The following is a 25,507-nucleotide window of genomic DNA, read 5'->3' as shown; positions in this document are numbered from 1 at the left end:
GCTCTGCTGGGCAGGTGACAGTAAGTAAAAAACAGCCCCTAATTTTCTTCACTTGGTTCTAAAAAGTTATCTCTGGTGAGGACATATAGGATTGACTGTAACCTACATGCTGTTCGGGGACACCTATTATCACTCATCTATGAGTAATAAGTCACATTGTCCAGCTTTGGCCCTACAATTTTTGCTGCTCTAATACTTGATAAAGTCATATTGAGGTTACTGACCTCTTCATAGCTGCCCTTTTTGTCCCTCCCCAAATATGCATCTGTTTTGAATAATGGTAGAAGACAAGAGATTAGCAGAAGGAATATATGTGAGAACTATACAGAACCCATGTGGTTATTATATGAAAAAAGAATACATGTAAACACTTTTGTTGTTGTTGTTGTTTTTTTTTAAATAGTCACACTTAGAACTATAAATAAAACTGGATTTTTACAAACTGGCAAACTCTTTTGAAATCAAGGCTGCATGTGCTTCAAGATCTGTGACCCTAAGTCTTCATAAATGTAGCTAGGACTAGAAGGTGAAAGTTGCTGTACAGTAGGATTTAAGGATTCCTTTCTTTACAAACATTAAGTGTCTTAGGCCAGAAATTAAAGGAGTCAGGGTCAGACCACCTTCCCCACAGCAGATTTTTCCTGAGCTAGAATGTAACAGACATTTTGAACTATAATTTATGAAGTTTAAATACCATTTTCCTTCATTTTCAATAGAATAATTTTTCTTTAAGGAAAAAATATGTGGCACCAAGGGCAAACTTATAGGCAAATGTAAGCTCATTAGGCCATGAGGGCCAAGCAGGCTCTACTGATCTGCTCCTATTGGGATACTGGTCCATTGGTTGGTTACAGGGTAACTTCTCAACAAAGTTTCGTTCAATATATATATGTACTGTTTTGTTTCAAACTTTTATTAATTTATATAAATCTGTGTTCATCATCATTTGTGTATTCATATTCTAGCATGTTAACTGTCTAATCTCTAAGTAATTTATACAATTGTTTTGTCTGTGCTGGAGGCAGCAGGGGAATTCCCAAGGTATACTTCCACAAGAAATTAGAACTTGTTCTGATCACTCCAAAAACCACTTGAATAAAATGTCATTTAGTTATTTCCACGTACTATAGAAGATAATCAGTAAAAGCAGGGTAGACAAAAACATAACTTTCTTTTTCTGTTTCAGAGTCTGCTAACTAAAGCTGTCCAGAGTTGCAAAGATGACAAAGTACTAGATTGTATCAGAAAAGTACAGGAGCTTTCAGAAAGAACAACCAAAGCTGGAACATAGATACATTTGCTTTTTTAAAAAAATAAATATATTTTTTCTTTCTTACTTTGAAGATAAACTGTTCCCTTTCCTTCATCATCTATTAACCTGAAGAAAAGGATTCCTGTGTCTTCCCTAATGTTTCTATGATGAGAGGTGTTTCAGGAGCAGAAAGATTTCCCATTCAGATTAAAAGGGACTGGTGTATGGTAGCCTGTTTCTTTTTCCCCCTTAACTCTTAACTCCATAGGAGAGCAGGGAGCAAGAAGAGTTTAAAAAAAAAAAAAAAAAAAGTCTTAATTAAACAAAAAAGGGAAGGAAATCCAAGCCAGCTGCATAGGCCAGTGAATAGAGCACTAGGCCTAAATTCCAGAGGCCTTACACTTGAATCTAGCCTTCAACACTCCCTAGCCGTTCAGCCCTGGCCAAGTTACCACGTCTGCCTCCGCTTCCTCCTCTGTATAAGAAGGAAGGGGCAGATTGCAACTGTATGTGCCGAGAGAACCCCACATCAATCAGGAAGTCATATTTGACTAAATGAGAGAAATCAAGTGAGAAATGACAGGCTATTCTCAAGCTATAGGATGTTTCTGTCCAAGCTTACCCCCAATCTATGAACCTTCTTCAGCCCAAATGTTACCTTAATACCTCTGCCTCTCCCATGAAAAGCCTGATCAAAATTTAGGGTTTCCTCCATCCCTTCACAAAGAATAAACAAGAGTATGGGGCTGACAAAGTATTTAAAAACAAATCCTTTAAAAACAAAATGGGAGAGCAAGGATCTTTTAAAAGGTAGAAAAATGAGAATACTCATTCCTGTTTCTGACTATTTACAAAATGCCTAAAAACACTCAGGCTGTCTGGGCTCTGGTCGAGGTCTCCATTTCCTGCTCATACTCTATTTCCACATAGGCTCGCTTTCTCTTCATGGGGCCTTTCAATGGAGCTTTGCCTTTGTGTTTGGCAGTAGAAGGCTTTTCATCTTCTTCACTGGTAGCTTCTAATTTATCCATATCCTAGTAAAAAAGTAAAAGTGACAAGAAAACTTCAAAGTGTGATGACTGCAAGCATAGGCTGACAACTGCACATTCCCTCCCACTATCTCCAGTGAGAGCTCCAGGATTATGCTCCAAAATCTAACAAGTGTCTGTATGAGTGTTATTATTTTTTTATTATAAATATCCTCACCTCCCATCTCTCCAGCCTGCCACAACAGATCTTACACAACTTACCTCAAAATCACTGATGTCGCTCTCTTCCACCTCATCATCTTCCACAAATTCCCTTTTGTTCAAGTCCTGAAAGAAATCATGCTTTTTAGATTCAAAACACAGCTAGAAGGTCCAAGGATGGCTGCAGTGGCCAGTGTCTTTTGTGGCATCTCAAAATGAGTCATTCAAAAATCCTATGAGTAAAGCAGTATCTGGCCAGCTTCCAGTTTTGTTATTAAAGAATCAACAAAGTAAAAATAGTTTAAACCTTAAGTGTATGTCTGCAAACCTGGCTGTAACTGCTGTAACACTTTCTCATTCACCTAACACAGATTCTCTTAGAAGTAGAAATAAACAAAGCAGGAAAGAACTTTGTGTTAACTGACCAATAGAAAAGGCTCCCAAATGGTTAATATGTAATCAACTTAAATCAAATGTTGGTCACAATAAATTTTTTTTTTTAAGAAATCTGCCATGTGGTCAGAAACATCTATTTGCTCAACTGGCTCTTCTGTTAAACTGACTTGACCAGTAGGAATAAAGGACTAAAAGAATCTTGATAATTTATGCTAGGTAACTACCTTCAACAAATTTAGGTGTAATTTAGGAAATTCATCTGGCTCCTCAGTAACAATTTCAATAAAGAACTGAGAAAAAAACATGTAACTATCAGCAATTGCTTTGGTTACATGCAAGGTAAATGAACAATAATCAGTTCTCAGTGATGGCAAAAAAAGCAATCAGAACCAGACAGTTATTTCTGTAAAGTCTGAAATTATTCTAGCTGTTTATAAGGATCTATCCTAGAGTAGTGTATGAAAAATATGAAAAAATGTCAATGAAGTCTTACATCTTCATCTTCTTCTTCCTCCTCCTCTTCCTCGTCTTTCTCTTCAGTATCTGAGTAGTCACTTTCGACTTCTTGATGTTCCAAAGCTTTGTCAAAGGCATGAATGGGGAAGTTGTAGATGTCACCATACTGAGAAACACAACATATAGATGTGGATTTAGTCACAAGAGAAAACAATACATGGAATTCCACTTTCTCACAAACACATTATATAACTATTTCCTCCTCTTCCTTAGAGCTCTGTAGATGCTACACATTAATTAGCCTCCCTGGGGTCAAACACCAGACTCTTAAAGTATCTCCCTAGTTTTTCAATGTATCTTGAATTTTATATTCAACCAGTGAATTTTCATGTGGCTAAGTATTTCTATAAAGTTAAATGTGATGTGAAAATGTATCTTAACTAAAAATTTTAAGATAAACAAGAGCGACAGTAGTTTTCAAAAATGAAAACAGCAATAATATCAAAGAAAAAATAACTCCCACTTAAGGTATTTTTATGACTTAAAAAAAAGCATTTTTACCTTTCTCACAATAACCCTATGATGGAGGTAATGCAATTTTTATCTATGTTTTACAAATGAGAGAACTAATGCTCAAAGTATTCAAGGTACTTGTTAACAGTCATAAACATAGTATCAAAAGCCAAAATTTCAATTCAATTCAATTCAATCCTGCCTCCAAATTTTTTTTTTACTACACCCATAAAATTTCTTCTATGAAAGAAGATACTAAAGAAAGGAGAGGATTCTCTTTTGCCTTCTCATTCTCAGGTCCCTCTCCCCCCTACAAATGCCAAAAATTCTAAAGATTCCAAATTTTCATTAGCAAAGGAAACAATCTAAAAAATTTCAATTATGAAATCCCTGTTGTCTAATGTCTTACCGTATCTTGTTTTAGCCTTTCCAATAATTCCTTTTCTATTGCATTATCCAGCTGAGCAGCTATTAATGCTTTTTCCTAAAAGGAAAAAAAAAAGCAAAGTATTGCACCAATATAAAGAAAAAATTAGCACCTTTGAGTCTGAAGAGCTAAAAGGTTTTAGCAAGAAAGTATTCATATCCTAGTATTACTAGTAGCAATAACAAGGAACTTGTTTTTACATTCTCCTATAAAACTGTTGCAATGATTTCTACAAAGTTAACACCTAACAAATATTTTTATTATATATATAAAACAAATATTTATTATATACATAACAAATATGAACAAAGCCATTTTACATGCAAAAAGCTCTAATTATGTGTTAAGAATCTCTAGGTTTGTGGAGTACAGAGTCCTAAACTTTGCAAAGGAGAGGAAGAGCAATTATTAAAAATAATGGTCTAAAAAATTTAATGGTACTAAGGAATACTAAGAATTAAAAACTTTTACCTAAGGATCTCTGCTTTCACAGAATTCATCATTCAAAGGGAGACAAGGCCCTTCTAATTTAGTTTTCAAAATGACTATTTATAAAACAGTTTTTACACATTACTAATGGGAGAGAGGTATGTAGTTTATCAGAACCAAACTTTACTTGGGTAAAAGAAGGACATCACTGGAGAAGTATTTTAAAGTATATTAGAAAGGCTGTAAAGACAAATATCCTAAGGCATTAGGCCAGTGCTGAATTCCTTCTCTCTAAATTTTCATACTCCTCCCCATCTCTTGCCTATTTTTACTAACCACTAACCACCCTGAAAGAAGATATTAAGTTTATGTTCATTTCAATTTCATGGTGTGCCTACTATATTCAAAGCACTGAGAAGGACACCATATCAATAAGACAGAAACCTTGCTCTAATGTGCCATTCGAATACAGAAAAATACAAATATATTTTAAAGAAAAGAAACAAAAGAAATCCTACAAGGTAGATTTTGTTAAATGATGGATGAGAGTTAAAATGTGCTAATTTGTACTTTAAAATTCAAAGGAGTTGGATGCATTATCATTTGGATAGATAAGAAATGGAGAAATGGGGCAAGAAAGTCAATGGAAATAACATGAGAAAAGACAAACTAAGAAATGTTGGAGAATAATTCAGTTTGACAGGAACAGATTATATTTAAAGGAGAATCATGAGTTTTTCACAGGGACTACTTAAGGAACATTGAAGTTTCATATAGCATACATAGAGGAATAACAGAAGAGATCAGAAATTTAAAGCTACCACATTATAAAGCAACTATATTAATAATAATGTGAATAATTATAAGACATTTATATTACACTTTAAAGATTTACAAAACAAATGAGCCTCACAGTACACAGTATTAACTGAAGTTAAATTTACTAGATATCAATTGGCAGTCTACTCCAAAAGATTTGGCTAACAGTACAGAAGGACCTGTACCAGAGTGACAGTAGAAGGAATAGAAAGGCCAAAAAAAAAAATGTGAAAAATACTGATTTTTCTACTAACGAAACACTGGAAGAAGCACAATAACTTGGAAGAGGCAAAAACATCAGTGTCCCTGATAACAGTAATCATCCAAATGCTGCTTTAAAGTCTGTAAAGCCTTTAGGAATAATACCCTACTTGATCCCCCAAAGAACCCTGAAGGTAGATGCATTTTATAAATTAAAAATGGAGACAGACAGAGGTGATTTGCCTGGGATCACAAAACTAGCAATGTCATGTGGAATTTGGGTTTGGGTGTCCCTGACTCAGATCCAATGGCTTATCTCCTGGTTAATGGAAATGAGGAAGTTAATGAGAAATAGTATGGAAGATGAAACAAGATGAATGAGGGCAGTTTCAAACACAAGAAGCCTCATATTCTGGTAGGACACCAAGAAAATATGAAACTGGAGACTGGGAGAGAGCAGTCAAGAAGGTACACAATGATAATTTTTAACTTTATTATAAAAAATAATACAAAATAATCTCAAAAGAACAATTTCAGAACAAACTATTAATTTGGCTTTCTTTCTGATTTACTCTATAATACTCTAAAAATACCAAATGAAACAATAGTCTTGGTATCATAGAAAATAAATTTTATCAACACTATGTGATGAAGCAATAATTCTTCCAGTCTCTGAACTTATAGCTCACACAAAAAGCTAATCAAACCATTTTCACAACTCCTTCCCTGTGCCCCCAAATAATTTTACCTCTCGTCTTTTTTCACGTCTTTCCACCTTTTTGCTCAAGGGAACAAGTTTTCTCCTATAAGAGAAAAATACAAATTAGTTAGGAAAACAATATCTTCTACAAATTAGGGAAACAACAAATTCTTCTATTTCAAAAATAAAGGAGACAAGGACTGACTTTCTAGGGCTTTGCTGAACAGACAAATCCATAACTTCCTTAGAATCCCACTTAGATGTCTCAACATAGCCTGAAGTGATCCCAACTATTTTAAAACTATGGCATCAAGCAGAAACTGTGGCAGTTTCTACCATGTCATAAAGCTTGAAGTTTTGAGTAAGGGCTCTATAAATGTCAGCAGTGGTGCTGATAGTAGTGATAGTGGTAGTCATGTATTGAGAAATGTGTACAATGATCAAGAGGTGAATATTACTAAAGAACCTGAATCATCTCAATCTTTTTTTCTTTATATGAAACCTTTAGACAAAAGAGAGCTGTAAAATGAAAAGATGGATCAAAGGTTTTCTTTGGAGAGGAAAATAAAGGAGTTGGAGTTGGTTTCATGTTATTGTATACCCAAATTCAAAATGAAATAGTTTTTTATTAGACATGCCAATCAACTCACAAGTATACTAATTAAGATAAGCCTTTACAAAAAAGACAATTATGAAAATAATTACAGCTTATTCTCCAACATGCTATAAAACATATTCTTAACCTGGGACACATGAATTTGTTTGGTTTTATAGTCTTATAATTGTTTTTTAATATAGTTTGTAGTTCTATATATTCTATTTTCTGCATTTAAAAACATTTTTCTGAAGACACCATGACTTCATGATACCAAAAATGTTACAGATAGCTGCTATAGAGAATAAACCTTTAAAGGACTTTAAAACACCCTCCTAATTAAAGTAATATATATTTTAATACATGATACAGGTAGCATGGTAGAGTGCAGGGCTTAAAGTATCACAAAGATCTAGGTACAAATTCCAATTCTAACACATACTAAATATGTGACTCTGATCAAGTTATTTATATTCTGTGTGTCAGGTAACTGCCTAGTATTTATCTACTAAGTCACAGATAGATTGCAATAGGATTTCCATCACAGACAAAATTATAGATTCGAATGTCAATATATATTTTAATGTTTAGTGACTTCAATACCAAGTTGAACATAGGATTGGGCAATGAAAGATAGCTTGGAAAAAACAATTCAGGAGTAGAAAACTAAAACACAAAGACATGTGGGCTCTACTGCAGTTTTGTTTGTGCCCATACAACATGAATACTCTAAGAAGAGAGTTGCAAAGTCAGGTTCACACAAGTTCTGGCATTTTTTTGACTATAAACAAGAGAACCTAGAAACAATTCTGGGAATAATTTATCCTGAAAAACTGAGTTTAATCCTACGGGGGGAATTGGACCTTTAATAAATTAAAACTTTCAAGCATTTCAAATGAAAAAATTAGAGTTGTGGAGAAACTCTGAAATACAACCCAAGAGTCAAGACAAAAAAGTAAAATTATTATTATTGGGATGGAGCAGGGAAGGGTGGATAGAGGTTGCAATAAAACAAAGAGTTTTCAGAACTTTAAGGTCTTTAAAGAGCAATGAAGTAGTTAAATTAGAAAAATAGAAGACATGAGGGATTGATTCTATTCTGAGGGTTTTAAGAAGAGAAAGAGAAGGGAAAAAGAGGGGGAAAGAAACCAAGATGGAAGAGTAGCAGGAAGTAGTACAACCTACCTTCACTCCCCTACAAAATGATCCAAGAGAGCAAAAAAATGCACCAGACTGAATCTTCTGGGGGAAAAAAAAGTCATAGTAGCATTATTTTTCCAGCTCAGGTTGGCACAGGACAGAGAATTCTATGGATACTAGAAAAGGCTGTGACCAAGGGGCCAGAGAGATGCTATACTTCAGAAAAAAAGATCCCAGCTCCCTACTAAGGTAGGCCCTACACAGGACTAGATGCCAAATGGCAGCTTTGGCACCCATTACCCAGTTCCTAATCACTGATCCAGGGTGAACTGAGAAAACACCTGCATTGGTTGAAAACCAGCCATAGGCCTTAGAGAAAGTAGAAGGTTCAGGAGAAAATGGCAGGGATGTTTTTCTGACCCCAGGAAAAAAGCAGATCTCGGTTCCAGCTTCATCAGGAATTAGTAGAAAAAACATAACCAAACAATGATAAATGATTAAACAAGGATAAACTCTTCACCTTTAATAGAAGATGATATATGTGTTCCTTCTGAACCTTACTATCATGGGACAAAGAGAAAGAGTTTAATTAGACAAGCTCTGGAAGTGATTCTGTACATCTTGATGACCTTAAGGGGGAAAAAAAAAATGAAAAAAAAAATGGGAAGAGGAGTACAGCCGGGGGGTTCAGGGAGAAAAAAAGGAAGATTTAGAGAAACATTATCCTACATAATTAGTATACAGGTAGGCACCCATATAATCAAGAAGGAGTGGACAGAGTAGCTGACACTTCAACTTCACTCTTATCAAACTGAATAAATGAAGTAAGAATTTGAACACATAAAGAGTTGGGTACACTTTCATGCAACAAAGAGGTGAGAAAAAGGAAAAAGAAGAAAAAGAAGATTAGCCAGAGGATAAATTAAGGAAGGAATTAATCCTAAAAAACCACAAACTCTTAAGTAAGGATACATAAAACACCTCTTGCTCTTTTTGAGTTGGTAAAGAATGGGGATCTGAGGGGTGTTCATAAATTGGAGAGTGGAAGAACAAACTATATTATAAAAAATGTGATGGAATACTACTGTGATATAAAGTTATGAAGAAAGATGATTTCAGAGAAACCTGTAAGACCCATAGTAACTGCTACAGAGTGAAAAGAAAAGGCCAATTACTCTGAAAGCAGTAAGAACTCATTGTAATTCTAACCATGACTCCAAAGAACTAACGCTGAAACATTCTATTCATTTTCTGAGAGAAAGGTAAAGGACTCAGGATAAATTAGAATGGGAGGCTCAAAAGGAAGATTTTTGATGACTGAAAAAAAATATAATTTTTTAAAATAAAAAAATCCATGGGAAAAAAAAGCTCAAGCACCATCTTCCGAGTGAAATCTTTAATAATCCTCCTAGTTCCTAGTTCCCTCCTGCCTAGACTACCTTATATTTAACAAATTTGTACACATTTGTATTTACTGATTTTATGTTTATTTTGAATATAACTTTTTTTCATTATTAGAACTTAAGCTCTTTGCAAATGCAGACTTGGGGGAAGGGGCAAGAAAAGGCAAATTTTTGCTAACTGAAAAGAGGAGAGGGCAAAAAGAATATACTAAGGTAAATGGAATTTGAAAGGTAGTCATCAACTAGAGAATGAAGTTACAACACACTATATGAATAAACCGTTATATTATTACACCATAAAATGATGAAAAGGATTCTGAGAAGTAAAAATTCATATAAAATGGAGAGAACATTTTTTATAATGCCAAAATCATACTGAAGTTCCAAAAAAAAAAAAAAAAAAAAAAACCTTAACTGAAACACTTAAGAACTCCTATTAATCAAGGACCAACTAAGTTTTGAGAGAATCTGTAATTTCAAAATGCTATCCACTTTCTAACAAGTGATGGTGATGAACTCAAGATATAAAAAAGATGTAAGTTTTAGTTATGGCCACTATGTAGATTTTTTTTTGCTTGACTATGGTCATGTGTTACAAGCACTTTTCTTTCTCTTTATTTTTAATTTGGGGTATGGGGAAGTTGAGGGAAGATTAGTAATAATGATGGCCAAAAAGAGGGTCAACAAAACTAGGCCAAATATATATACAAAGAGTAGGTTCATGCAGAATTATTAGAATTTTGAGGATAGTTAAGAAGCAATTTTATAGAAATTTGAGGAAAGGATACCAAATGGTTGGAAAAAAATTATGAGCTTATTACTACCCACTCCAAAAAAATAATCCAAAGAATATTAGTAACTACATGGCTTTCTCATCTCTGTTGTTGTTCAATCATTTTCAATCAGGTCTGACTCCTTATGATCCCATTTGGGGTTTTCTTGGCAAAATTCTGGAGTGGTTTGCTATTTCCTTCTCAAACTCACTTTACCGAAAAGAAAACTGAGGCAAATAGGGGAAGTGGCTTGCCCAGGATCACACAATCAATAAATATCTGAGACAAGATTTGAACTTAGGAATAAGAGTCTTCTTGACTCCAGGTCCAGTACTCTATCCACAATACTATCTAGTTGCCCTTTAAACTCTAAAAAAAAAATCTTTATTGATATTTCCAAGATTAATGCTTTGGTGAACTTTGGTGAATAGGGATTTTTCAGTGAAAGACTGACATGTCTGCCATTTTGAAGAAATGTTAGTCACTAAAGTGATATTCTTAGAATAATATAAACAGGATGCTAGTAGGGCTAATAGTAGCTTAATGTTTTCAATAGATAATGCCTTGAAAAAAATAATGTTCTTCACTAGCACTTTAAGTATAATAGTCATAATCATTCTTTTATAGTTTTAAAAGATTTTTAAAGGATTACCTTTTAAAAAGGTAAAGTTTTGAAAATCTAAAGACAAATAAGTTGTTCAGCTTCAAATCATTTCCTTTCCTCTGTCCAATAACTTGCCAGAAAAGACAACTTAATGCCAAGCCCAAAGGTTTCTGAGGGCTGAAAATGCTCATTCAAAGTACAGTGAATCAAGAATCAGAAAGAATAAAGGGAAGGATCACAGCACTTACTGTCGCTTTAAAGTCAGTTTCCGGATTCGAATCAGGTACTGGGTGATCTTGGTGAATCGCTGTTTACATTTGTGCCGAAGAAACCGAGGCCAATAAATGAGATTTTCATCTATTTGCTCCAAAGCTTTCTCATAATTCTTACTGAGGCGGACCTGTTAAACCAAAAAAGAAGTTCAAGGTGGGAATGGAAAATGGAAGGACCTCATTTTTAATGGCCAACTATAGTTTCTATCATAAAGGTTCTCAAAAGATCTTTCGAACAAATATCAACCAAGGCTTTGCAAGTTGCTTTTAGAGCACCTTGATAAACTGTCAAAAAGGACACGACTAAAGTGACCGAGGGTCGGCAGAAGGCAAAGTATTCCATTCTCTTCCCTTTTCACCTTACCCGCTCCCACATGCGCCTAGGAAAAGCTGCTCGTTCTATCACCTTCATATACAAGTAGCACTGACCTAAGAAAGACAAGAGTATGTGCCATTATTATTGTCAACACTGACATCCAGAAGTTTACCTAATCTTATCAGGCAATCTATAAAAAAAGAAAAAGCTGGGTTCTGACCTTTCTCTTCTTTGATGGTAGCATACTGGCTATTTGCTAATGGCAGGAAGAACGGTTGCATAGTCCAGTCAGGTTGTATTCATTTCGACAAAAGTTCTGGGTCTTTGTTCTAGCGGATAGGAGGGCAAAGAGACAGGAATATGAACTGCTGGCATTCTACGAGGAAACCCCGCACCAAAATTAGAAATTAGATACTCACTTCATTTTATAAGAACAAAACTGCTTGTTCCCGAGCACATCCCAAATAACCTGCAGACAAAAGGAAAAACATCCATTAGTTGTGCTGACTGACAGACTCATTAACTCTGCCTTACAGAGAGAAGAAAGCAGACCTGGAAAAACATCCTCAGAGGAGAGCCAATAGTGGGTGGACAGGACCATGACCTCAGGCAAGTACTTTTGCCCTCTAGACATCAATCAGTAAAATGAGAGGGTCATGTTCTAGAGATACTTGCAGTTCTAAGTGAACACACACACACACACACACACACACACACACACACACACACACACACACACACCTGAAGAAAAAGAAAAATTGCAGGTCTGATTTCTTCATCCCAAAATTAACATGATAAGCCAAACTGTGATCAGAAGGACCTATTTTTCTTTATCTGTATGTATAGGAGTTTCCTATATTCAACAACTTAAAACATCAATAGGTATTTAGCATGCATCTGCTGAGTACAGAACACTGTGATAGGGGCTGGACAAAACTCAAGATAAAGTCCATGCTCTATGTGTTTACAATTACAAGTAATTCGGATGTAAATAAAGTGTAAGTGTATATGCAGCTATGGGGAAAGTATGTGATTTTTGCAAAAATAGCTTAGATGAAGGGACTCCCCATAATAGCCCAGTATACATCAGCAGCACCAAGAATAAATACTGGGATGTTGCTCCCAAAGCACAGAGAGGTAGGGAGATGCTATTATCCTCATTTTATAGATGAGAGAACTGAGAAAGAGAATAAATATCTAGCAGAGGGTCACACTGCTACTTAAGCGTCAAAAGCCATATCGGAAGTCCAGCTTTCTATGCATTGTGCCACTGAGGTTTGTGGTGAACTTTGTGAACAAAAGTTCAAATTTCACATGTTCGGGAAATGGAAGGGACTGAATATTTTTAGCAAAAAATTAGCATAACTAGATCCAGGCATAAAGTATATTACTCTGTCAACAGTGATAAATATGGAGTGGCAATGGGGAAAGAGTTTACATGAGATCTAGATGGCACAGTGGATAATATAGAGATTGGAGAGCTGAGTTCAAATCCAGCCTCAGACACTTACTATCTATGTGATCCTGTCATTTAACCTGTCTGCCTCAATTTCCTCATCTGCAAAATGAGAATAACACTACCTTGTTGCTAGGATCAAATGAGATGATATTTGTAAAGTGCTTTGCAAACCTTTTAAAGCACTAGATAAATACTACTGTCATGGGAATATCAGCATAGCATCATATCAAGAATAAACTGATTCAACAAACATTTATTAAGCATCTTTTATGTGCCAAGCACTGAACCTGAAGCTTCCAATACAAAAGCAATTAAAAAAAAAAAAAAAATCCAAGTTCTTTATTGGGTTGATAATCCAAAGACCAGAGTTTGGATCCCAGCTATCCCATATACCCATGCAGCATTGGCCAAGTCACTTAGCCTCTCTATGCCTCAATTTCCTCAACTGTGAAATGGTCTCTTGAGGTGTTAAATATATAAATTATGTCCAATTAGGAGAATCCAAACCTGGGAAGATATGATGAAGGCCAAAGATATATCTCTCCCTCATCTCAATACTGATGCAAAATAAAACACAAAATTAGCATCAACAAAAGTGAAGTTCACTTGAAGGTTCACCCCAACAAAAATAAATTACACAAGTGGTAAGCTACACACATACACACATACACACATACATACATACACACACACACACACACACACACACACACACACACTCTCGTTTACATCTATTCATTAAGCGTACAATGGGAAAGGGAATTAATTCCTCCTTGTTATATGAACTGGAAAAGGGGAAAGAGAGGGAATTAATTAATAATTTAACACCTGGTTAAATTATTTTAAGACAAAGCAAGCATCCAAGCTGGGCTGTTGTAAACCACCAGAATGATAATGTCACAAAACCACGAGTGCTTTTATTTTTCCTATTTTCTCTCCCTCTCTTACAAAAATCTTACTACACGGGGCAGCTAGGTGGTGCAGTGGATAGAGCACTAGCCATGAATTCAGAAGGACACGAGTTCAAATCTGGTCTCAGACACTTAACACTTCCTAGCTGTGTGACCCTGGGCAAGTCACTTAACCCCAGCCTAAAAAAAAAAATCTTACTACACACTAATGAGGCTGTTTCTGCCTAAATCATAAACGGGAAGAAAGGTGAAGGTCATTGGTCAAGAGTCAAGGGTCGGATCCAAGACGGAGACAAGGTGTAAGATAGGTTCTGGGTAGGGTTCTCTTTCCCAGGGTTGGATCTCGTGGACACTGAGCCTTGGAGCGGCTTCACAGCGACTTGGTTTGGGGACAACTGCGGGGCCAGCCCCTGCCTGGCTTGGGAAAGGATCGGGGTTGTATATCCTCTGATACTCTGAGTCCCGGAGAAAGCAAGAGGGACTTACGTCATCTGACTGCATGGTGCCGGCTGGTACCGTTCCTCAACGTGCCGCTCCAGAAGGATCAGGGGGTGGCCATGCACGGAAAGAACTTCTTCCGGTGCCTTCGCAGGAAGTCTCGAGTCTCGCGAGAACTGCACGAGGTCCCCGGATTCTTGGGAGCGCCCTCTGCCGAGGACTCCCACATGTGCCTATTCAGCCTCCCGTTACTCCTCCCCGTGCAGACTCAACCTTCCGACTCCTCCCCCCAGGCAAATCAGCCTCCTGAGTTCTCCCATCTGTGCTCGGCCGATCGCCAGAGCAGATCCGTCTAAAAGCCAGTGGACCGCAGTGTTTTCCGCTGCAGCCCAGGTCCCCAGGCGCTAACCTTATCCTGGGATCGCCTAGCTTTCAAATCACTACATTCGTTGGATGAATGCATCTTCACTGCACCTGCTCCGAGGCCCTTGCCCTTTCTACGCGACCTCCGAAAAAGACGTAGAAAAGTGTGCCTGGTGACTGATGGAAAATGTGTCCTGCAGCTCTAGGAAGCTGAGAGCGCTGAGGCTGCACAGGCCCGGTTTGAGTCCAGTTTCACACCGACTGTGTAACCCTAGGCAAGCCCCTATGTTCTCTCTCCTTCGGGTGCTTAGTTTGTAACATGGGCATATTTGTATTTGCTCTACCGGGTTATTGGTGAGGAAAGTGCTTGTAAAGCCTTACAACGCTAGGGGGAGTGCGGCTGTGGGTTATCCGGGGCTGCCAACGAAAAGTTCATGAAATCTTTGTCTGTCTATCTGTCTCTCCTGCTTTTTTCCCCTCTGTTTCTCTCCATCTCTGCCTCATCTCTTTGTCTCCCCTTCCCTCTCTCCCTCTTTTATTCTGTTTTTTTTTTTTCCTCTTCTCTCACTATCTGTCCGTCTGTCTCTTGTTCTCTCCTTGTTTCTATCTCTGTCCTTCACTCTTCATATCTGTGTGAGTCTCTGACGTGGACTTTTTCTGCCTCCATAAATCTCTCAATAATAACTACCGTTCACAGCACTTACTATGCTCCAAGCGCTCTGCGAAACACTTTCTTTACATTTACTTTTAAACCTCAATGGTCCTAGGAGGTAGGTGTTATTATGACCCCCATTTTACAGATGAGGAAACTGAGGTGTGTAGGGTAAATGACTGATTTCCGGTCACACACACACAAGTGTCTGAGGACCTAGTTGAGCTCAAGTGTTCCTGAGTCCGGATTTGGCGCTCTATCCAAACCTGTCTCTCTGACCATCTCGCTTTCTCTTGTCTCTCATTCTCTCAGTGACCAGCAGAGGGCAGCATCCAGTTTTCTTAAAAAGATCTGATATTCCACTTAAATGTAACTTGGGAAAATTAGTAGGGGGAGGGGAATCTCATTTAAATAGTACTGAAGAGAGACAGATGGGAAGACCTTTCTGACTGCTAGGGGTCCAAGGCATTAGGTTTAGGCATTGGCTATAGATCTATAAAGTATGACCAACTTTTTAAAAAGAAAAAAGAGTCAATCCTCAGTCATATTCCAAAACTTTACATTTAGCAAGCAACAAGGACTGATAAGTTTGGCAAGGAGGAGAAAGAAGAAAGTAGCTGGAAAAGGATCGAGGAAATGCTTCTTTAGGAGGAAATCTGGACAGGTTTTCAGGGAGATACAGGGGAATCTGTGCTGAGACAGAGGCAGAAAAGCAGACAAAAAGACAGACAGACAAGAAGTACATAAGGTTTGGGGAAGAAGGTTCTAGAGCTAGTAAGGGGCAGTGAACTCCAGGATACAGGCTGGATTCACCATGAGTCTTCTGTATGATGATGCTCAGAAGCAGTAAAAAATGGAGAAGGGATCTGAGGAAGCTCATTTCTGACTTCAATCTTTAAAATAGCAGATTTTTATTGATAATTTGTTTTCCTTACACAAATTTTCCCATTCTATCCCACCTTCTTCCATCCCAAAGAGCCAGTCATTTGTTATAACCAAGAATTTTTTTTTTAAAGAAAAGACAAAAATAGGCAAAACTAATCAACTTCCTCACTGAAATGTCTTCGTAACTTAGAGTCTAGTTCTCTTTCATCTTATATTGTAGTTACTTGGATATGTTTAACTCCATTTCACCAGCCCTCTCTTCCCATCTGAGAAAGATGTAAACTCTATAAAGGCAAGGATTTTATCTTAAATTTTAAGTTACCTATGATGAGCTTCATCTCCAGACTGGCCCTTTAATAGCAGTCAAAATCTTCATTGGGCCTATTCTATTCAGAGCTTTCCTAGTTTGACTTCCAAAGTTTCATATGATTCAGGATTTGTGATCTTTTTTTCCCTGTGTAATATCTTCTCCAACTGGTAATCCTTTTTTCTCTAGCTAATAAATTTTCTTCTCCCCGTCTTCTAATTCTGTCTCTAGCCAATCAAAGTGAATAATCCCTTTTCCCTTTCTTCTGATAACTTCCTGCCCATCCACCCTCTCCATGGTTGGTTGCTCCTTCCCGCATACTCCCTTCTTTCCTCTTCTTCAGCACAGGAGGAGATTAGTTACTCCCCCTTGTTTCTCAAACTTTCTTATGCTTTCATTCATCAATTTGTCCTTTAAAGTTCATTCCTTCTTTCTCACCAGTCCTGATGCTAGCTGTTCATGTCTGTCAGCTGCAACTTTCACACTTTCCCAAAGATCTCAATACCTGGCTCATAGTCCTCTCCAACTAACCCCTGCTGTCTCCTTAAATGCCCTGGCCTCTTATTTTAGCAACTTCCTCAATTCTCATGAGCTACTTCTTCAGATTAATTTAGCTATCTATTGAGGAGGTACAATTATCCTGTATAAAATTTGTATCTTGTTCTGGGCCCCCTGAAGAAACTCCCTTCTCTCAGTCACTAGAGCAAATTTAGGTTTATAAGTGGCCTGCAATAGCAGGAAGATCATAAAGGAGAAGCTGGAAGTCATAAGCAAACCATCCCAAAGATTAATGGAATATAACTTAAAAATTGTATCCAATGTTAACCAAAATTTTACATCCTCTAATACGTGCTGAATCAGGGGAAGCCATCTAGGCTCTGTTGTCCTGGCTTTTTTTGGTCTTATGTAAATCCTAGACAAATTCTAAACTTCTACATTAAAGACCAGCAGATCACTGTTAACTTTAAAGCTAACAATTGGATATGTTAATGGCACCCAACTACAGTGCTTGGTACGTAATAGGCATTTAACAAATCTGTATTCTCCATCCCCCTTTTTTACTTCATTTTTGTCATATTTAACTTTTTGAATTTGTTCCTACAATCATTGCTTCTGTTTTCTCCCCATCTATTTGCTTTTATTCTTCTTCCTACAAATTTGCTCACGTTTCTCCTGTGCTTAAAAACAAAAACAAAAACCTTCACCTGATTGTGCCAACTATTGAATCCCTTCAATCTGCATTCTAATCTCACTACTGTATTGAAATTCTTTTCACCAAAAAGGACCAATAATCACTTAAATGAATCCAGTTATCTTTTCAGTTTGTCTTTGATTTTGCAGTAGAACAAATATCCACCAAGGGTATTCCCACATGAGTCAGGTCTATCTCATTTTCTGGGCAAAGTGATCCTAGGACCTGTTTGACTCCTCTTTCCCTAAGGCAGCTTCTTTCTCCTCACCTATAAAGTAGACTAGTTATCTCTTCCTCTTCCCTACCAACAGAGATTAACTTTCCCTAAAAGGAGAAACTGTCTCTGAGACCTAATTGGCACAGTTCCCATAGCATAAAAAAGTCAAGCCTTATGGAGTCTGAACCTCTTCAATTTGGGATTTCTGAAGAAAATATATGTCATTGTGCCATATCATGTCTTGATGACTAGACGAGTTTCCACATAGAGTTGGGAGTGAGTTGCATTCAGAGAAAGACAAAGGAAACCTTTTGTTAACTGTTGTTTAGTTAATAATAATTTGTGAAGTGACTTATTTCACCCCCATATTGAACTTGGACTAAGAAAGTGATGGTGATACAGGTTTCATCAAGAAATTTTCATGTATATGGCTTCTTTTTTAAATTACAAACTTAAACACACCAAATAAAATGAGCATATTTATATGCCTAAAAGAACAGAAAAATAGAATTGTTTATGAAACTAAGAATTTTTTTTAATATAGAACGTGCTTTTCTTCTTTAAATCCATAATAAATTCAATGTGTAATTTTCAAAACTGTCTTGCCTACATGAGATTCTTTGGGGCCTTCTATCTGTTCTCTCAGGTTTATTTATTTTTTAATGTTTTTAATGATCCTTCTTTTTTGTTCTTTGGCTCCCTCACCATACTCCCATTGTAACATATGCATGGTCAAACAAAATTCATTCCCATTGGCTGTATCCAAAATTCTGTACCTTACTCTGTTTATCACCTCTCTGTAAAGAGATTGGTATCATGCTGCATCAATCCTTTGGAACTAAGATTGGTACCTACATCTTTTTCTAAGTTTTTATCTTCAACTCCTTGGCAACTTTTGACACTTTTATCTATCTCCTTCTCCTGGATATTTTCTTTTTTTGTGGCTTTTATAACACCATTATCTTTTATTTTTCCCCCTACATTTTTGACTCTTCCCTCTGGATCTTCTTTACTGAAATTTTGCCTATTTTATTCCTCTCTAAATATGGTATTCCCTTAAGGCTCAGTTGTGAGCACTCCATTCCCATGAATTCAAGTATTGTTTCTACATAGATGACTTCCAAATGTAGAGAGTTATACCCAATCTCTCACTAGTTACCAGTTTCATGTTACCAATAGCCTACTGGAGATCCCACGTGGATATCTAGTCAACAACTAAACATATGTCCAATACAGAATTTAACAACCTTTCCAAAAAGCCTGCCCCTCCTCAGACTTCCCCAATTCTGCTAAGTGCAGTTCCAATAACACAGATTCATAACCTTGGAACACTCTAAATACTTTGTTTCTTGTCCTCCTTAGCCATTTCATTAGTTGTTTCAATCATGGTGTCTACCATCTTCCTGATCCTATTTTTGGGTTTTCTTGACAAATATACTAGAATGGTTTGCTATTTTCTTCTCTAGCTCATTTTATAGATGAGGAAATGAGGCAAACAGGATTAAATGACTTGGCCAGAGTCACACAGCTAGTAAGCATCTGAGGCAGGATTTGAACTCAGGAAGATGAGTCTCCCTGATTCCAAGCCTACTGTTCTAGCCACTGATTCCTATACTTTTCAATATTCAACCCACTGTACTACCTAATTGACTATATCATCATTACATCTCATGCAACTGTTTACTTCTCTTTTCTCACAGAAACACTACCCTTTTGACCTCTTGCATTGACTATTGTTATAGTTTTCTATTTGGTCTATATTCTGCTAGTCTCCTCAGAACTGTCAATCAGTTCTTCATCCAGATGCCAAAATAATCTTTCTAAGCCATGGATCTGATTATATTAGTCTCCTTCTCAAAGTCAGAGGCTCTTTCGTGCTACTAATGTCCAAAAACTCCCCATCCAAATCTAATGTTTTTGTTACATGATTACCTTTCAAATACTTCAAGACAACTATTGTTTCCCTCTACCTTCTATTCACTCCAGTTCATTTAACAGATATTCTTGTATCATGAACTTAAAGACCATTTTGGTTACTTGTGTTTAAACATTTTCCAATTTATTGATATCTCTACTAATTTATGGTATCCCAAATTAAATAAAACACTCGAAATGTAGTCTAAAAATATCAGTACATTAAGACTATTAACTTCCTATTGAATGGATGCCCATCAATTGGAGAATGGCTGGGTAAATTGTGGTATATGAATATTATGGAATATTATTGCTCTGTAAGAAATGACCAGCAGGTCAAAGGATATGAACAGACAATTTTCAGATGATGAAATTAAAACTATTTCCACTCATATGAAAGAGTGTTCCAAATCACTATTGATCAGAGAAATGCAAATTAAGACAACTCTGAGGTATCATTACACACCTGTCAGATTGGCTAAGATGACAGGAACAAATAACGTGAATGTTGGAGGGGCTGTGGGAAAACTGGGACACTGATGCATTGTTGGTGGAGTTGTGAAAGAATCCAACCATTCTGGAGAGCAATCTGGAATTATGCCCAAAAAGTTATCAAAATGTGCATACCCTTTGACCCAGCCATACTACTACTGGGCTTATACCCCAAGGAACTACTAGAGAAGGGAAAGGGTCCTGTATGTGCCAAAATGTTTGTGGCAGCCCTTTTCATAGAGGCTAGAAGCTGGAAGATGAATGGATGTCCATCAATTGGAGAATGGTTGGGTAAACTATGGTATATGAATGTTATGGAATATTATTGTTCTATAAGAAATGACCAACAGGAGAAATACAGAGAGGCTTGGAGAGACTTACATCAACTGATGCTGAGTGAAACGAGCAGAACCAGAAGATCATTATACACTTCAACAATGATACTGTACGAGGATGTATGCTGATGGAAGTGGATTTCTTCAACATAGAGAAGAACTAATCCAATTCCAATTGATTAATGATGGACAGAACCAGCTACATCCAGAAAAGGAACACTGGGAAATGAATGTAAACTGTTATTTTTACCTTCTGAATCCAATTCTTCCTGTGCAACAAAAAATTCGGTTCTACACACATATATTGTATCTAAATTATACTGTAATATATTTAACATATATAAGACTGCTTGCCATCTGGGGGAGGGGGTTGGGGGAGGAAGGGAAAAAATCTGAATAGAAGTAAGTGCAAGGGATAATGTTGTAAAAAATTACCCATGCATATGTACTGTCAAAAAATGTTATAATTATAAAATAAAATAAAAAATTAAAAAAAAAAAAAAAAAAAAAAAAAAAAAAAAAAAAAAAGAAATGACCAGCAGGAGGAATACAGAGAGGGTTGGAGAGACTTACATGAACTGATACTAAGTGAAATGAGCAGAACCAGGAGAGCATTATACACTTCAACAACAATACTGTATGAGGATGTATTCTGATTGAAGCAGATATCTTCAACATAGAGAAGATTCAATTCAGTTCTAATCGATCAATGACGAACAGAACCAGCTGTAACCAGAGAAAGAACACTAGGAAATGAATGTGGACTGCTTGCATTTTTGTTTTTCTTCCCAAGTTATTTTTACCTTTCTGAATCCGATTTTTCTTCTGCAACAAGAGACCTGTACAAATATGTACACATATATTGTATTTAAGATATACCTTAACATGTTTAACATGTATGAGACTGCCTGACATCTAAGGGAGGAGGTGGAGGGAAGGAAAGGAAAAGTTAGAACAGAAGTGATTGCAAGGGACAATGTTGAAAAATTACCCATGCATATGTACTGTCAATAAAAAGCTATAATAATGATAAAAAAAAAAAAAAGACTATCAACTTCCTATTCCTGGAAGCTATGGCTCTCTCAATGTCGCCTAAGATCACATTATTAAGCTTGTAGTTCACTAAAACCTTTAGATCTTTTTCATTAAAGTGCTATCTGACCATATCTACCCCATCTTAAACTTGTGAAATTATTTTTGTAGGTCAAAGTGGAAGACTTTATATTTATCCCTATTGGATTTCTTCTTAGATTAAGTTTAATATTCTATAGTCAGTCAAAATCTCTTTGGATCCTGATTCTATGATATAGTGAGTTAATTATCATTCCCAGCTTTGAAGAGCATGACATCTATTCCACTGGAGACCTCCTGCCAAGCAGTAGTGAATCATTAATGACTATTTTTTAGTCTATTTCAACCATTCCCAAGTATACCTATTTGTATTCTTGCCTAGTTAACATTTCTCCATCTTCTTTTAAGAATAGTACAAGGGGCAGCTAGGTAGTGCAGTGGATAGAGCACCAACCTTGAATTCAAGAGGACCCAAGTTCAAATCTGGTCTCAGATACTTAACACATCCTAGCTGTGTGACCCTGGGCAAGTCACTTAACCCCAGCCTCAGGGGGGAAAAATAGTAATAAGACATTTTATCAAGGATTTGTTAAACTCTCAGTAAGATACTAAAGTGCAAAAGCACTAAAATTAAGAGGGCTTGGGTTAGGCTTCTTGTTGAAAGAATTTTAGCTGGGACTTGAAGGAAGCCAGGGAAACCAAGAAGCAGAGATGAGAGAGAGCATTCTAAGCAGAGATGAGAGAGGGGCATAGAAAAGGAAGAGGCAGAGGAAAAAGAGAGGAGAGAGAAAATATTCTAGGTATATAGAATAGTCAGTTGAGATCAACTAGAAAAAAAATTGTAACTTAAAAAAAGTTGTTATAATTACATAATCAGTTTTCCAGTGTGCTTCCTTTACTAGTTAAATCCATTCCTTTTAAAATGAGTTTTACATAATTAAATATTTAATCCTTCCCAAATATTGATATGAGAAGATGGATGTTGCATTCTTAAAATGCTGGTACCATTCTGACAAAAGTTCATTTGCTTTTAAACAGAATTAGACTGACTGATGTATTACAAGATCCATAAGAACTGCAGATTTATAAAATAAAGTTTTCCTAGTGTCCTAGAAACTCAAGTAATCGATTCTAAGTGCCCAATCAATTTTTAAGAGCCTCTGATTCTTTTTCCTTTAGTTGTCAGCTATGCATATTTGTTCTCTTATTGGATGAGTTTTTAATTCTGGAAAGAGACATGAGAATGGAGATGGAGCCAGCCAGGAGCCTTCTAGGGGATCTGACTTCTCAGCATGAAAGGACCCCCAGAGGGGACTATGTTTAGAACATATTTCCTCTTCAATTTGCATCTCAATCTTTATTTTGCTTCAAAGCACAGTTTCCATCACACCTCTCTCAATTAGTCTTCCTTGATCTCTCCCCATGTAGTGAGTACATGTATGTATATGTGTATGTATGTTCTCTTCATTCTCAGATTGTTATAATTTATTTATATGCAATGTTATATAGCCCACACTAAAATGTAAAATATCTCAACAGCAGGACTGTTTCATTTTTATGTGGTTAGTTTTTTGAAATTCAGTTCCTCTCACTTTAACATTTGTTAAATTGAACTGACAGAACTTACTAGAGTTAACATTTCACTGGCATGGCCTTCAAGAATCTAAGGTCACTTCCATACTGTCAGGTTTAATCAAAGAAGGGTTTTTGTTGTCCTCTTTGGCATTTTATTTCCCCACCTCCTAGAGCAGTATTCTGTTCACAGTAGATGTATATTAAGTATATTAATGTATATTAAGTTGTATTTGAATCCCTTTTATTCAAATTTTAAAGTTAGACGCTAAGAATAAAATCAGGATTCTATGATCTACCTTATTTTGATTTAAAATATATATGTTCTTTCATTCTGATTTTTGCAAAAGTTGATATTTGAAAAAAACAAATTGATAGAAATAATTTTACTTTTAAATTATAGTAACATTAGTTTATTATTTTTACTATAAACTATAAGAAAACATAGTACATAATAGCACCAGTAATCATAAAGAACATAAATAAGAAAATATCACTAACAAGATGTTCCATCAATTCAACCATTCTGGAAAGCAATTTGGAACTATGCCCAAAGGGCTATCAAACTGTTCATACCCTTTGATCCAGGAGTGTCTCTACTGAGCTTGTATCCCAGAGAGATCTTGAAGGAGGGAAAGGGACCCACATGTGCAAAAATGTTTGTGGCAGCCCTTTTCATAGTGGCAAGAAACTAGAAACTGAGTGGATGCCCATCAGATGGAGAATGACTGAATAAATTGTGGTATATGAATATTACCGAATATTATTGTTCTATAAAAAAAATCAGCAAGAGAGATTTGCTGAATGAAGTGAGCAAAACCAGGAAATCATTGTATACAGCAACAAGATTATACAACGATCAATTCTGTTAGACATGGTTCTCTTCAACATGAGGTGATTCAGGCCAGTTCCAATGATGTTGTGAGGAAGAGAGCCATCTACACCTAGAGAGAGGAGTGTGGGGACTGAGTGTGAATCACACATAGTGTTTTCACTCTTTTTATTGTTTGCTTGCATTTTGCTTTTTTTCTCATTTTTTCCTTTTGATCTGATTTTTCTTGTGCTGCATGATATTTGTGGAAAATTAAATAGAATTGCACATGTTTAACATATATTGGATTACTTACCATCTAGGGGAGGGGATGGAGAGAAGGGAGGGAAAAAATTTGGAACACAAAAAGTTTTGCAGGGATGAATGTTGAAAATTATCTATATATATGTTTTGAAAATAAAGAGTTTTAATAATTAAAAAATGAAGTTCCAAATGGAACCTGATTGTATAATAAATGGATACAAATTAATCATTTTTAGGAATAATAGAGAATTCAACACAACATGGCAAACTAAAACCTTGCATTTTAAAATTAAAATACCTGAGTTCAAATTCTGATCCTGACATTAGCTGTGTGATCAATGACAAGTAATTTTGTTTTGTTTTGTTTTTTTTCCATATTTCAAGAATCTTTTATTGGTTCTTTTTATAGTCATTTATATAACAAATTTGTAGGGAATTGGCTCCAACAACTCAGGTTCCTTGCCATTAGTTCTCACAAAGTGTGCTTCTTTGGGTGATCAAATTAACATTTCAATTGAATCCCAATACCTTTTTCTTTGGTTTCCTTCTTCTAACTGGTTTCCTTTACCCATTTTAGGAAACTCTCTCTGCTCTTAGAGAGCTTAATACGCTCAATATGCACATTAATTCTCTTGGCTAGAACCATGGCCTTAATCTGTTTGTTTGCAGTGCCTACAGCATGATGAATAACATTATAGACCTGTCTAGTCTTGCCATGGTAACTTTTGTGTGACACTCCTTGCTGAACTATGTCCATGCCCTGGATATCTATAATTTCACCTTTCTTGTATATTTGCATAAACATGGCCAAAGGCACAGCATCATGTTTTTATTGCTTTTTAATTTTTTTAATTAAAAAAAATTATTAAAGCTTTTTATTTTTCAAAACATATGCATTTTTCAACATTAATCCTTACAAAACCTTGTGTTTCAATCCCCCCCTCCTAGATAGTAAGTAGACCATAATATGTTAAACACCATGTTTTTTCAAAGGCCAAAAAGCATGTATCATGCCCCTCTCCTTTCTCCTTTTGTGTTTGTGTTCATAATTTTGGCAACTCACTGGAATATGGCAGAGTGGGTAGAAAGCAATTCATTTGGTTTTTAAGTACCTCACTTTCCTCATCTGTAAAATGGG

The 25,507-nt window shown here is 36.2% G+C and overlaps 2 protein-coding genes across 2 annotated transcripts; one reads left to right on the top strand and one right to left on the bottom strand.

The window, feature by feature from the left end:
* Positions 1-1,335, top strand: TTI2 (TELO2 interacting protein 2; the record flags this gene model as incomplete). The annotated part of the gene is given in 1 exon segment (XM_074287220.1): positions 1-1,335. A coding segment is annotated over 1 exon segment (62 nt), but the record flags the coding sequence as incomplete, so codon positions are not given.
* Positions 1,336-1,993: 658 nt separating this feature from the next.
* On the bottom strand, positions 1,994-14,454 carry MAK16 (MAK16 homolog). The gene is given in 11 exon segments (XM_074287221.1): positions 1,994-2,286; positions 2,503-2,568; positions 3,332-3,460; positions 4,217-4,291; positions 6,432-6,486; positions 11,147-11,298; positions 11,535-11,599; positions 11,707-11,748; positions 11,751-11,815; positions 11,906-11,955; positions 14,343-14,454. Coding segments are annotated over 11 exon segments (879 nt in total). The 5' UTR covers positions 14,358-14,454; the 3' UTR covers positions 1,994-2,121.
* Between the last annotated feature and the right edge of the window lie 11,053 nt (positions 14,455-25,507).

This window comes from Sminthopsis crassicaudata, chromosome 2 (assembly GCF_048593235.1).
Source record: "Sminthopsis crassicaudata isolate SCR6 chromosome 2, ASM4859323v1, whole genome shotgun sequence".
Lineage (NCBI taxonomy): Eukaryota > Metazoa > Chordata > Mammalia > Dasyuromorphia > Dasyuridae > Sminthopsis > Sminthopsis crassicaudata.
Note: the sequence above shows the minus strand (reverse complement) of the source record. Positions and strands in the feature narration are given on the sequence as shown.